This window comes from Prionailurus bengalensis, chromosome A3 (genome assembly GCF_016509475.1).
Source record: "Prionailurus bengalensis isolate Pbe53 chromosome A3, Fcat_Pben_1.1_paternal_pri, whole genome shotgun sequence".
NCBI classification, from domain to species: Eukaryota; Metazoa; Chordata; class Mammalia; order Carnivora; family Felidae; genus Prionailurus; species Prionailurus bengalensis.
In genome coordinates this window covers 58,410,903-58,423,086 of record NC_057354.1, presented here as the reverse complement: position 1 = coordinate 58,423,086, position 12,184 = coordinate 58,410,903, and the positions used below count along the sequence as shown (strand labels likewise).

Genomic DNA, 12,184 nt, shown 5'->3' with positions numbered 1-12,184 from the left:
CATAAGGTCATAAAGGTGGGGCCCTGATAGAATAGGGGTGGGTGTCCTTATGAGATACCAGATAGCTTTTTTTTTTTTTTTTTCCCCTGTGAAAACCCACATGAGGACAATACTGAGAAGGTGGCCATTGCAAGCCAGGGAGAGAGCTCTCACCAGAACCCAAATCAGCTGGAACATTGCTCTTGGATTTCTAGCCTCCAGAACTTCGATACAATAAATCTCTGTTATTTAAGCCACCCAGTCTATGGTATTTTGTTATGGCAGCCAGAGCTAACATAGGACTGTTGAATGAGAAAATGGCCCTCACCCTCAGATCTCAAGCAGAGTTACAAGCTGGGTAGGTGTCAATATTTCTGTGTGAAAAGTTAACTAACTTCCCACAGAGTCCAAAACAAAACCTTCCTTTGTCACCACCAGTCAACAACTGTATCCTTTCCTGTGTTCCTGACAACATCGTCCCAAGTGCGAACAAAGCTCTAAGCCACAAGTAAATCTTTTATCTTCTTGTCTACACTAACTCTGGCATCCTATCAGATGCCAAATCTTAAGAGACTCTACTGGCCCGAGACCTTGTATCTGCTTTTTCCAGGCCTTATTACTCTGTCCTGTGCTTTTGAGATGGCCTCTTAATGGTTCTTCTAATCTCTAGTCTTCATCTTATTGACAGAAGAGGAAACAAAGGCTCAGAATTTAAGTAACATGTTTAAGGCTGCACAACTGATAACAAACTAAGTTCAAACCTAGTTTAGTTTTGCCTCAAATCTAGCATATTTTCCACTAGACCTGTTTAATGTTCTTCGTATACAGCCAGAATTCATAATGTTCTGCCTTTAACTATAGCTATTGATGAGACTCTTATACCCATTATCAAATTGTAAGCTCTTCCTTATATCTCAGGCAATAGCTAAGCCAGCGCCTTGAACTGGGTAAGGTACTTCAAGAAAAGGTACTGAATTGAAAATGGAATGTAACCATCACAATGGTGACATGGGAAATAACAGTTTAGGAGAGACAGATTCAGGGAAAGCTTGTAGGAGAAGGAAGAGTTGGTTCCTGAGCTGTGCTTGAGGTGATGATGGAGAATCTGGCTAGGCAGAGAAGAAGTGGGTGATCAGAGGTGGGCCTCAAAATCATGAGTGAACCTGTGGAGGGAGGCTGGCTTGGGGTGGGGGGGCTGCGTTTCTGCAGTGGGTTCAGCTGTGCTCACCAAGGAAGTCACTTAACTTCTTTACATGTTGGTTTTCTAATGTGTAATGTGGGAAAAATAAAAGTACCATTTGGGGTTAATGTGAAGAATAATGAGATTATGTACGGTAAATGCTTAGCACACTGTTTGAACCTAATATGTGTTACCTGATACTAATAATACTACTAAATATTAGTGGTAGTAATATGGTCTGAAGCATGTCATACACAGCAATCTAGTTCTTTGAGTAAATAATTTACACTCACAGATAATGCCATTGCAGTGAATAGATTAAAAAACAAGATCATTGAAACACTCTACTTCAATTCACAGGAACACTTTGGTTACTATGACTTTCCTAATCAATGGATTCCAGGAGTCCCTCAGAAGGGATTCTCATAGTTGAAAATCTTCAAGTCGTTGAGAGGCAGGAGAGTGCTAAACATATTCCGGGTAAAAGGTTAACTTGGCTGAATCAGAGTCTTAGCCTTTCTGAGTAGGCTGACCCAGTGAGAACCCCTATTCTACTTCCAGGCTGTGCTTTTAAGGAATTTAGCCACATTCCTTATCTTTCAGTACTTTGGTTTCCTCATCCTTGGATGAGGATGAGAATGTGGATAACAATACATAAGGGCTATAAGACAGGTTAAATTGGGTCCTGTACATAAAGCATACATAATGGTACACAATGATGACAGTGATGTTTGTGAAGCCTGATTGTGAAGGGCCTTGGATTTTCATCCTGTAAGGCTTTTGTTCTCAAAATGTGATCCCTGTAACAGCAATGCTAGCATCATCTGACAACTTGTTAGAAGTACATATTCTCAGGCCGATCCCAGACCTGCTGAAGGTGGGGTCAGCAATCAGTGCTTTTACAATCCCTCCTGGTGATTCCGACGCACTTCGGTTTCGAACCTGCTGTGAGGTAATAGGGAGCCATTGAAAGTTTTTGTACAATGGAATGGTGTGATGAAAATGGTCCTAGTGCGCAGACAATATATCCTTGTATAAGAGACTCAAATTGCCTAACTACGGAAAAGCTTCCAAAGTTACTGTTAGAAGCCTGTTTATTGATCCTTAACGATCTTAGGCACAAACCGGGGTTAGCACTTAGGGCCCCAAGCACAGTGCTCACCTAATGAAGGAGGTAAGGAAGTCAGCGCACGGCAATTAAGAGAAGCTGCTTTGGATACTATTTCCACTGAAAGCCTTGGGACCGGGCGGCCAGGTGATGCTCAACGAATTCCTCCCCTACGAGCGTGTCACAAACGTAGCCTGCAAGAAAGGAAAAGAAAACCTTGTAGGGAAACCGGAAATGAGGGTCTTAGGGGTATAGAATCTGGTGGTGGGGGAAGGGGGTAGGATACGCGGGGGTAAGGAAAAAGGGCGGCCCCTCGTTGGCCGGGCTACACCCCCTTCCCGTCCCTTTAGAGCCCGGGCGCGGCCGGCGGGCGGGGCGGGCCGGGACGCACCCCCTGCCGGAGACAAGGCTCCGTCAGCCTCTGGGCGTTTGGGGCCAGGTCGATCCTGTTCCGTTCTGTTAGCGCGAGGTGGGGCGTCTCCTCACCCTCGGCACCCCACCGGGGACATCCCGGTCCGTCTCGTCCCTACTCTGGCCCTTTCTACGAGCGCCGCGCCGGCCGGTAGCCGCATCCCGGCCGCTGTCCGCGCTGCCCGCCGGCCGGCCATTGTTCGGGCCCCACCCCTGCTGAATATTCACGCCGAGCGGGCGGCTCGCCCCGCGCCCTCCCCAGCGGGGCTCGGGCTGGGAGTGCGTTTCCGCTCGTTTTTCCTGCCGGAGAAGGAGAGGGGGAGCTGTTTTCTCTCTCCTCAGAATATATTTTCGGTGTCCCGTTTCTCCTCCTCCCTCGCCGCCGCCGCCCCCTCCCTCCCCGCCTCCCTCCCCGCCTCCGCCCCCGCCTCCCGGGTTATCTTTGTCTCGCTGCCTCGCGCTCACTCGCTCAACTCTCGGCGGCGCCGCGGCCCCACGCTCCGGGCCCGTCCTCCAGGCGCGCGGCGCGGGGCGCGGGCGCCGGGGCCTGAGGCGGCGGGCGACGCCCGGGGGCCTGACGGCCGCCCCGCGCCATGGTGTGAGCGCCGCCGCCGCCGCCCCGCGCACGCTCCGTCCGCCCTCCGCGCGCGGCCCGGGCCGGCCGAGAGCCGTGACCAGCCCGCCGCCGCCGCCGCCCCCGGCCTCGCGAGGCGGAGTCCGGGCGGCCCGCTCCCTAGCGAGGAGGCGCCGTCGGCGGCCTGGCCTGTGACGGAAATAAATAGAGAAACAGATATATTTATTGGTACTATTTTGTTTGGTGGCAAAAAGGGAAAATGGCGAACGACTCCCCTGCAAAAAGTCTGGTGGACATCGACCTCTCCTCCCTGCGGGTGAGTGGCCGCGACGGGCCCCGCCGCGGGCGCGCTGGGAGCGGGGAGCTGGGGCCGCGCCCTACCCCGCCGGGCGCTCGGGCGCCGCCGCGGGCAGAGCCGCGGGCGCGGCGGCCCCTTTGTCTGCCTGCGTCGGCATGTGCGGGGCGGCGGGGCGCGACCCTCCGCCGGCGCCCCCACCCCGCCGCCCTCCGCGGCCCCGGCGCGACCCTCGAGCTCTGGGAGACCGCGCTGGGCCAAGCCCACCTGGTTTGCAAGCGCCCTTTCTCTCCGACTGCCCCGCTTTATTTATTCATTGTTGTGCTGCTTTTAAATTCTAACCCCTCCCCTCCTCTTCTCCAGGATCCTGCTGGGATTTTTGAGCTGGTGGAAGTGGTTGGAAATGGCACCTATGGACAAGTCTATAAGGTCGGTGTGGGGCGCCGTCTTTGTTTCCCGTGGCACGTTGAAACTTCTTGTTGGGGGACGAGGAAAAGGATGATAAACACGCCGCTGACTGGAGGCCACGCCACTTGGCCAAAGTTGGGAAAGGGGTTTCGCCTTGCAGTCCTTCTGTTTTTAAACAAGAGTTTATATTCAGGCTGGCCTTAAAAGACCTCACTCATTTCCTGGCTTTGAGATAAGGAAATAAGCTACACTCTTAGGCATGCACTTTTCTTCAATAAAATGGGAAAACATTTTTTTTTTTTTTTCTATACGGCAACCTTAATTCTTTGGTTTTCTCCAATTCTGGCCCTCTGAGTTTGTGTGTATTAATGAGAATTCAGTATAGGGAGGCCTGGCCTATGATTATCCTGAGCCACTGCTTTGGCCTTCTTGAAAATTGTCTTCGTGTTGCCTCGTTTTAATGTTTGCCAGGTGCTGAAGGTGAGGAGTTTGGTGTTACCTGCGACTTTTGAAAAACTCTATCACACATCCTATTGATAGATACATACGTATTTTGGGGAAGCAGGGAGGGGCGTGTGTTTGTGCACTAGGAGCAGGAAAGAATTACAGCGTGAGGATTATAAAATCTGAATTCCAGGAATAACCTGTTTGACAGGTGTGTAATTGAAACAGAGATGAGGGAGAGTGAGGAGTCAAGAGGATGCCCAGATTGCACACCCACCCCAGGCCTGTCTCTCCCTCTCTCTCTCTCTCTCTCTTTTTTTTTTTTAACACCCGCCCCCCCCCCCCCCCCAACGGTAAAGGAAACTAACAAATCTGGAGACGATGAGTCTTCTCTGAGTAGCTGACACCTGATGTGACTAACAGTGCTGTTCATTTTATTCAGTGCACATTCTGGAGCGTCTGAAAGAGCTGTAGGTAATGGAGCCACAGATCTTGAAAATTTGAAACAGAATGTTAAATTTCCCGGGTCCTGATTTATTTCTTCCTATGAAACGTTTTCTATACGTAATTTACACTGGGGGTGTTTTCTAGCTGTTAGAGTGAGTACAAGGTTGGGATAGAAAAAAAAAAATCTTATGAAGCAGGGCTTTGTGGTTCACCCTGAAGAATTGTCATTGTTTCATTAAAAATGGAGGGAGGGGGTTGGAAGCTGACTGTAGACGTTTTCTTAGGCCAAATTAAGTGTGGATCCTATTGTCTCTTTTATGCTTTCTGAATAGGATTTATCTGTTGATTGAACGCCTCTCCCCAGCCCCAACTTCCCCTGGCCTGGCTATGTACTGGGCTCTGTACCGGCCTGCGGTCTGAACTTGAGTCTGTATTCTTAGGTGTTCTCAAGTGAATTAGCATGTGTTTTGTTGGTTAACTGTTGGGGCCGGGGCCAGGTTTTTGAATTTGAAAGGAAGCCCTGTTAACTCAGCCTGCTGGGCTCAACTGAATTTGGAAGACTTTGGAAAATTTTGGAAAAGATTGTGTTGCAACTCACTGAGTGGCCTGGTAACTGGCTCTAAGACGTTCTCCCCAGCCCCAGTGTTTGTTTAAGCCCCAGTCGGTTTTTTTCTAACCCAGTTTTTCTGGCCAAATCTAAGTGGTGAGTGTACTCTTCCAAGTGAGTTAGCCAAAGCTTGGTTTTGACCTGGTTACACAGTAGTTGGATTGTTTGTATCTTCCTCAGTCAGCATGGATGTGAAGGGCAGTGAAGTAAACTAGAAGCCAACAATCCATTTTTAAACCAGAAGAAGAAAGAAAGAATGAAACCTGAATGTGTATTAAGTGGCTTTCAGAGGTGGGTGTTCCTTATTGGTAGTAGTTTGGGCAGGTTCTTGTTTAAGTTTTTTTTCCCTCTTCATTTCCTTTGGTTCTGTCCTCTCCTTCCCCCAAGCTTTTGAAATAGATTTGCTGAGCAGTGCAGTTGGGAAGTATTTGGGATACTGGCAGTGACACAGCTCTCTGACTACAAAGTCTGTACAGTTGAGAAGAAATTCTCAAATTATGCAAACCTAACAAATTAAGAAGTCTGTGCAAAAGTGGCACACACACAAAATAGTGCCTGAGATTTTGCTCACCAGCAGTTCTATTTTATTCTGGAAAAATTAAAAAAATACACAAGGAGAGAGAGTAGATCACCTAATTTAATAGTTACTAGCAGGTGACTAATCTAGTTTCATCTGTGGTCTTTCTCTCTCCATAGTGTTTTAAGGTAAAGCCTAGTTACCATTTCACTAAATGCTTCAGTATGTATCATTTTGTTTTTCAGATAATCAGATAATAATTCAGATAATGCTATTCTCAAACCTAAAAAGTTAATTCCTTAGTATCAAATACTCAGCGTTAAGGTTTTCCTGATTTTTCTTATATGTTCCCTTACTATCACAGCACTTATGAACTGATACTGGGAAGTTCAGTCTTGATAGATGATAGAAATAAGGGAGGCAGTTAATATCTCCATTTTCTTCTCCCTTTCAATGTCTAATTTCTAGAACAATTTACATTATGCAGAGGAGTTTATTTAGGATTTGTTGGCGTGATTTGTATATGGTGGTTTTGGGGTTGGATTATTGACACTTAAGCACTTGTTTATTGTTGCTAAACATCCACTTGTGTGAATCGCATTTGAATTGGGAAAATATTTGTGGTAATTTGTTGTTTATAAAGAAGCTTTTTTTTTTCCCCTTCACATAACTTCAGGTAAAATATCTTTAAGTTGAACCCTGTAGCTAATTTGTTCAATTGTTATATTTTCTATTTTTTCTGTGAACTTTTTATTTTTTTAGTGACTGTGGTTGCTTATTTTGAGAAGATTGTATTTATGTGAGGTGAATGAGTAAAAAGAGGGAGTTTTCTGGGTTTTGATATGTTTTATGAAAGTGCCTTTTTTTGGGTAGTACCCCCAAATTTGGTGACAATTGATAAATAGTTTGAGTATAGTTCAAGAGTATATAACTATCTTAAAAGATTTGAAACACAGAATATATTCTATTTAGAGAAATTTAGTTTTTGCATTAGGTTTCTGAGGGATCACCATGAAGGCTATTCATAAATTAAAACCTAAGAAAAACATTGTGAATTTCAGCTTACGGGGTTTCATTCAGAATAACATTTATTTATAAAAGGAGCGTTTATAAGATGATCTTGTGCATGTTGAGTAAATCTAGTGAATTTTAGTTATTTTCATCAAAGAGGGACAGTGTGAAAAATCAAAACCAGAACAAATGCTTGTTTTTGTGTTATATTGGGTTTTATTATTTTTAATATTTATTTGACAATTTTTGTTTTTCCCTTGGGGTTACTGTTAGCTTGTTATTTTGTATTTGGTGAGCATACAGTGACTAGTATTCCAAATGTCTTGACTAGGAGAAGGAAAATCCTGCTTTTGGAAAGGTACTGTAGGTAGTGAGAGGGGAGGTTAGGGAGTTTAGAATCCAGCAGGTGCAATGTCTGGGGTCGGGGCTTGCTCACAGAAAGGATGGCAGCCTTTCTGGAGATTTGAACATCTTGACCCTGTCTGAACCTGTTCTTGGAGGAAAGGTAGGCTGTAGACCTTGAGTACTCTGGGTCCAAAGACGGTAAGCAGAAGCAACACAGAGTTTGCCACCTGTTAGGGCGTGGTGCTAATGCTGTCCCCCTCATATGCTGAAGAAAAGGGGAATGGGGGTGTGTGACAGAAGGGCTGAGGGTGACTTTGAGGTTTAGGGAGTAGTGGCATCTTGGGGGGAGAGATTATATGCTTGCCAGTTAAGGAGGGATGTCATTCTTTGAGCATTGAGGGGTCATTGAAAATTTTGTTGGGATTGGGGAACCCTTGGGAGTAAGTAGGAAACCTGATCAGATGATGTTTGGGAAAGGAGCAGGTAAGATGGTTGTCCTCAGACAGTGGTCCAGAAGACGGGAGGTAAAGGCCAAAACGGTAGTAGCAGTGGTGGTAGAGGGGAAGGGTTTGGGGCTGAATTCTTGGGCATTCTTCCTCGCTGAGGTCAACCTGCTAAATTCAGTCATTATCTGCAGGCTTTGGTCTTGTCCCTTCAAATGGGGACACTGTTTGCCCACTGGATTAGAGGAGCCTTGGGATCTGTGAAAGTGCTAAAATTACTTTCAATTGCTCAGCAGTAGAGTGCTGTAGAAATCGTGTGGCTTTTAAAAATCATTAGTCTAACATTTTGGAGCAAACAAACTTGTGGGAGAGGGTTCTCTAAATGTTATCCCTTACGTGTGGCATCTCTTGTTCTTAACTGGAGGTAAAGGCATCCAGTGGGGCAAAATGAATTTTGAGGAACTAAACGTTTCCATTGTAAGAAGGTTTCAACTGCCGCCAAGTGGCATGTACAGACTTGTTCTGAGACTTAGAGCTGTGAACGCTGGAAGAATTCTGGACTTGGGTAAGGTGGGAGGAGGCCAACCCTGTTGAACACGTATTGGTGTGTAGCTCTCCTAAAAATATCAACCCCAGATTTCCAAAAACCTTTTCAATTAAACAAAATCATAAAAATAAAAAGACTTACAGAAAATCCAACCACCACATAAAATCCTACTCATGGTAGTCTTAAAATTTCTTATTGCTTGAAACTTTATAATAAGTGTTCATTTGCATAGCTGTAATCTTGTATTTTTGCCTTTTTCTCTTAACCAATTTTGGTTATGTATATATTTCTATGTATTGAGATAATCCAAAAATATTATCTGGGGGCACTTTTGGTGCAGTGTGTGTGTTTGTTGGTTTTGCAGACTGATACTAGCAGGGCAAAGACTTTGAAGTAATACATCCTACTTTTGAAATAATACATCTCTGAACAGGTGTGCTAAGCCAAGGAATAAGCATCTAAGGAGTTTCATTCCCAGGGAACTAAAAATATTTAAACTAGAGATGGATGCTTTGACACATGAATTTTATACAGTCTTTTATTTTGTTTCTTTGCTGGATTAGTAAATACTTGGTCATCTGGTTGTGAACAGCTGCTTAAGCCAAGAGATTGCCTACTCTTAGGGCATCAGATACTTTCTACTTCTTGCGTTGTATTAAATTTATGATGCCTGTGCTTCCTATCATTAGTATCAGTGCTTTCATTTTTCTGTATTCCATTCATTTTTTAAAAATTGGTAGACAGCAAAAGAATATTTAAATAACTGTACAAGTGTACTGCTTTCAGACCCAGCTTGTCCAGACACTGAATCAGAACTGTTGACCAGAGGGCAGCACTAATGTGTATAATAATGTAATAATCTGGAAGGCTCACTCCCCATCTTCTATATGGGTCTGTCATGAACATTATACAAAAATGTAGACCATAGGACAGTTGACTGTATTCGAGTCACGGGCTTATTCCAAGTAAGTTCTCAAAATCAAACAGTACTTATTTACAGTTTGTGATAATTTTAAGGGTTGAAACAATTGTTGGTTACCATCTTACCTTTTAAAAACAGTGCTTTAAAAACTTTCACAGATAGTGATTGCATATCATTTTACTAACTGCTTGCAAGTAGATTGCTTTTGAATATTTACTGCAAACAGACTTTTCATGAATTCAAGTTGGTCTTTTATAATACCAGTCTGCATTACCAGTGTTAAAGTATTAACATATATTATCTAATTTGGGATCAATTACTTTATGATCAGGGACTAGAGATTTCCAAGTACTTATTTAGCTTTTGGAAGATTTGGTTGGTATTTTGCTCTTACAACATGATAACAGCACAGTTGAATCAGGATATTTTGAACACATGGAGGGATGGCTAGGAGGAGAATGGAGAAAGCCAGGTGATGTATTCCCAGTGACCAATGTGGCAGCCATATGTTCTCAGGTTTAATAGTGTTACATGACTGTTCAGTGGACAAAATACAATATTCTGTTAGGCTGGTTGAGTAATAAAAGTTCGCTGGCATTATTCAGAAGAGAAGTAATGTGATGGGAGGCAGTTTTTTCTATAAGAATTTCACAAGCAAGAGTAAGTTTTAGGACTTTCCAAGTGTTTAAAATTGGGATATTAGAAATCCTGATATCTGTGTAGCGTTATGAGGAACTTAAGAACTAAGTTGAGGAGATGAGATACAAAATGTTGAACCATACAGGGCTGGTTTCATGCCACTCCCATTTCTTGCTGTGCTCTTATCCCAGCTGGGCCCTGGGCACTGTTGTGCATGTTGGGTATACACATAGTGGTGAAGGAAGCAGGCAGTTTGTTTATCCTCAAGAAATTCAGGAAGGACAGGGGAATGGACACAAAATGCCAAGTATGTAACATCCACTGTAAATCCTGTAATGTGTCTGTCTCCCTAGGTCCTCCGGCCAGCATACTTGCATTCAGACACAGCACATGCGCTGGCGCATGGAACTGGCTCAGACTTGGAGTGTGCTTTTTCAGCCTCAGAAAGGCTTCTTTGTACTGTAAGATACAGTACAAACAAATGACTAGAAAAGTGAAATGAAAAAGTAGATATACAAAATACCAGCCTAAGTGTTATTATTAGAATCAAAAGATACAATGTCAAATTGCAATAAGAGTTTTTACAGTTATTCTGTTTCTGAAATTATCAAGCTTTGTACCCTAGTCAGTAGACCACACTTTGAGGAGCACTGAACTGGCAGGATTGATTCTGCACGGAGACGGGAGTGGGGGGGGGGGTCTTCATGAGCTCTTGGGTTGATTTGTTGCATCAGCAAGCTGGAGAATTGGGGCCATTGTCCAAGCCTAGCAGGTGTTCTCCCACCCTTGAGAAGTAGGGAACCCAGGGTACATGCTGCCCACAGCTTTGTGCATAATTTGCCTTTGAGCCCTGGGGCATCATTCTAACTATCTCAAATAGGGCCCAATGCTGACAAATTATCCTGTTACGTTAAAATAATTGAAAAAAACCACACCTGTACTTTATGACTTAAAAACTTTATTTTCATTTTATGATAAGTAGGGCCTTACAAAACCTATCAAAAGTTATGAATGCATATGGTTGCAACCAAGTGATCTAAAGTTCTCATATCAGATCATGGAGTATTCCTGTTCCCAAGAGGCATGCATCTATTTTCAGCCTTTAGTTGCTACTGCTGAATTTTACTGCTGTATTTCTAAATGATATGCTTATGTGGCTATTTCTTGATTTATCAGTTTTATGCATTTCTTGACTTCTTGTAATAGTAGTTACAGTTGTTGAACTACAGTTTTGAACTTCAATAGTAGTTGAAGATTAGCTCTTAAAACTCATCCCCTCCCTTAAATGAGTGTGTATGTCATAATTTTGGGTTAAGATGATAATTGTTTATGTTATTATGAGTATGTAAATACCATTTATCTCTGAGCCACCGTCTAATAGGATTACATATCCTTTTTTAACATCCCTTCCCCCTTGCATTGGCATACGTTTTCTTTTGCTTAGTTTTCTATGTACCTGTGGTTACTTTCCCCTGCAAATGCCCTAAAAGATCAGATGCGCAGCAGAGTTACGCCTTTATCAACAATTTTTCCAAATGCTTGAATACCTCAGATAATTTATTGTTCCAGATAACCTGTTGATTCCCCCTCCGGGGGAGGTACCTCACAGCTGGCCAGGCATGGTTGCCCCTTAGACCTGGTACATAACTGTTCTCTTGTATCATTTCTGTTTCCTGGATACAATAGTCTTCGTCTTGGGTTTGCTATCTAATTTTCCTGAAGTACATCCTCCAGTAGCTTTATAAGAAAATGTGCATGGCATATAAAAGTTTTAAGTTCTTGCTTGGATGGCTGAAAATGTATGTATTTTTCTTTAACATTGGATTAAAAAAATTTTTTTTAATGTTTATTTTAGAGAGAGAGAGAGAGAGAGAGCGCGCGCGCAGGTGCGCACTGAAGCACGTGCACGGTAGCCCCGAAGGGGCACAGAGGCAGACAAGAGAATCTGAAGTAGGCTCCACCCTAACAGTGCAAAGCCCAACATGGTGCTAGAACTCACAAACTGTGAAATCATGACCTGAGCCAAAGTCCGACACTCAACCAACTCAGCCACCAAGGCACTCCTTTTACATTGGATTTTTATGTTATCTGGTAGAAAATATTCTGGGTTGAATACCCAGTTTTCCCTTGGAATTTTGAAGACATTTCTTTTTTGTTTGAGTGTGACCTGTTTTAAATTTCTTCTGAGAAGCTTTGGGGATACTCTATTTATTCCTGGAGTTCTTAGGTTTTATGAGTGTCTTTCATTGTCATTCACTGATCTGCATATTTAGTTAATTCTTTTTCTTTTTATCTGGAGATGTCCTT

The 12,184-nt window shown here is 43.7% G+C and overlaps 2 protein-coding genes across 53 annotated transcripts in view; one reads left to right on the top strand and one right to left on the bottom strand.

Moving 5' to 3' along the window:
* The window catches only part of RFX8 (regulatory factor X8), a 257,473-nt gene extending 254,186 nt beyond the window's left edge, over positions 1-3,287 (bottom strand). The window contains exons 1-2 of one of the 3 annotated variants that reach the window (XM_043603128.1): positions 3,144-3,287; positions 2,322-2,461 (exon numbers count right to left, since the gene is read on the bottom strand). The gene's annotated coding sequence lies outside the window, so the exon portion shown is untranslated. Of the gene's footprint in view, positions 1-2,321; positions 2,462-2,753; positions 2,962-3,143 lie in introns of those variants that run through there. The other 2 variants (XM_043603129.1, XM_043603130.1) reach the window with 2 other exon arrangements.
* The window catches only part of MAP4K4 (mitogen-activated protein kinase kinase kinase kinase 4), a 194,552-nt gene continuing 185,588 nt past the window's right edge, over positions 3,221-12,184 (top strand). For 44 of the 50 annotated variants that reach the window (XM_043603127.1, XM_043603126.1, XM_043603120.1 and 41 more), the window contains exons 1-2: positions 3,400-3,568; positions 3,911-3,976. In XM_043603127.1, the coding sequence (XP_043459062.1) occupies positions 3,512-3,568; positions 3,911-3,976 (123 nt within the window). In that variant the 5' untranslated portion in view covers positions 3,400-3,511. Of the gene's footprint in view, positions 3,569-3,910; positions 3,977-12,184 lie in introns of all 50 variants that reach the window. The other 6 variants (XM_043603103.1, XM_043603125.1, XM_043603114.1 and 3 more) reach the window with 2 other exon arrangements.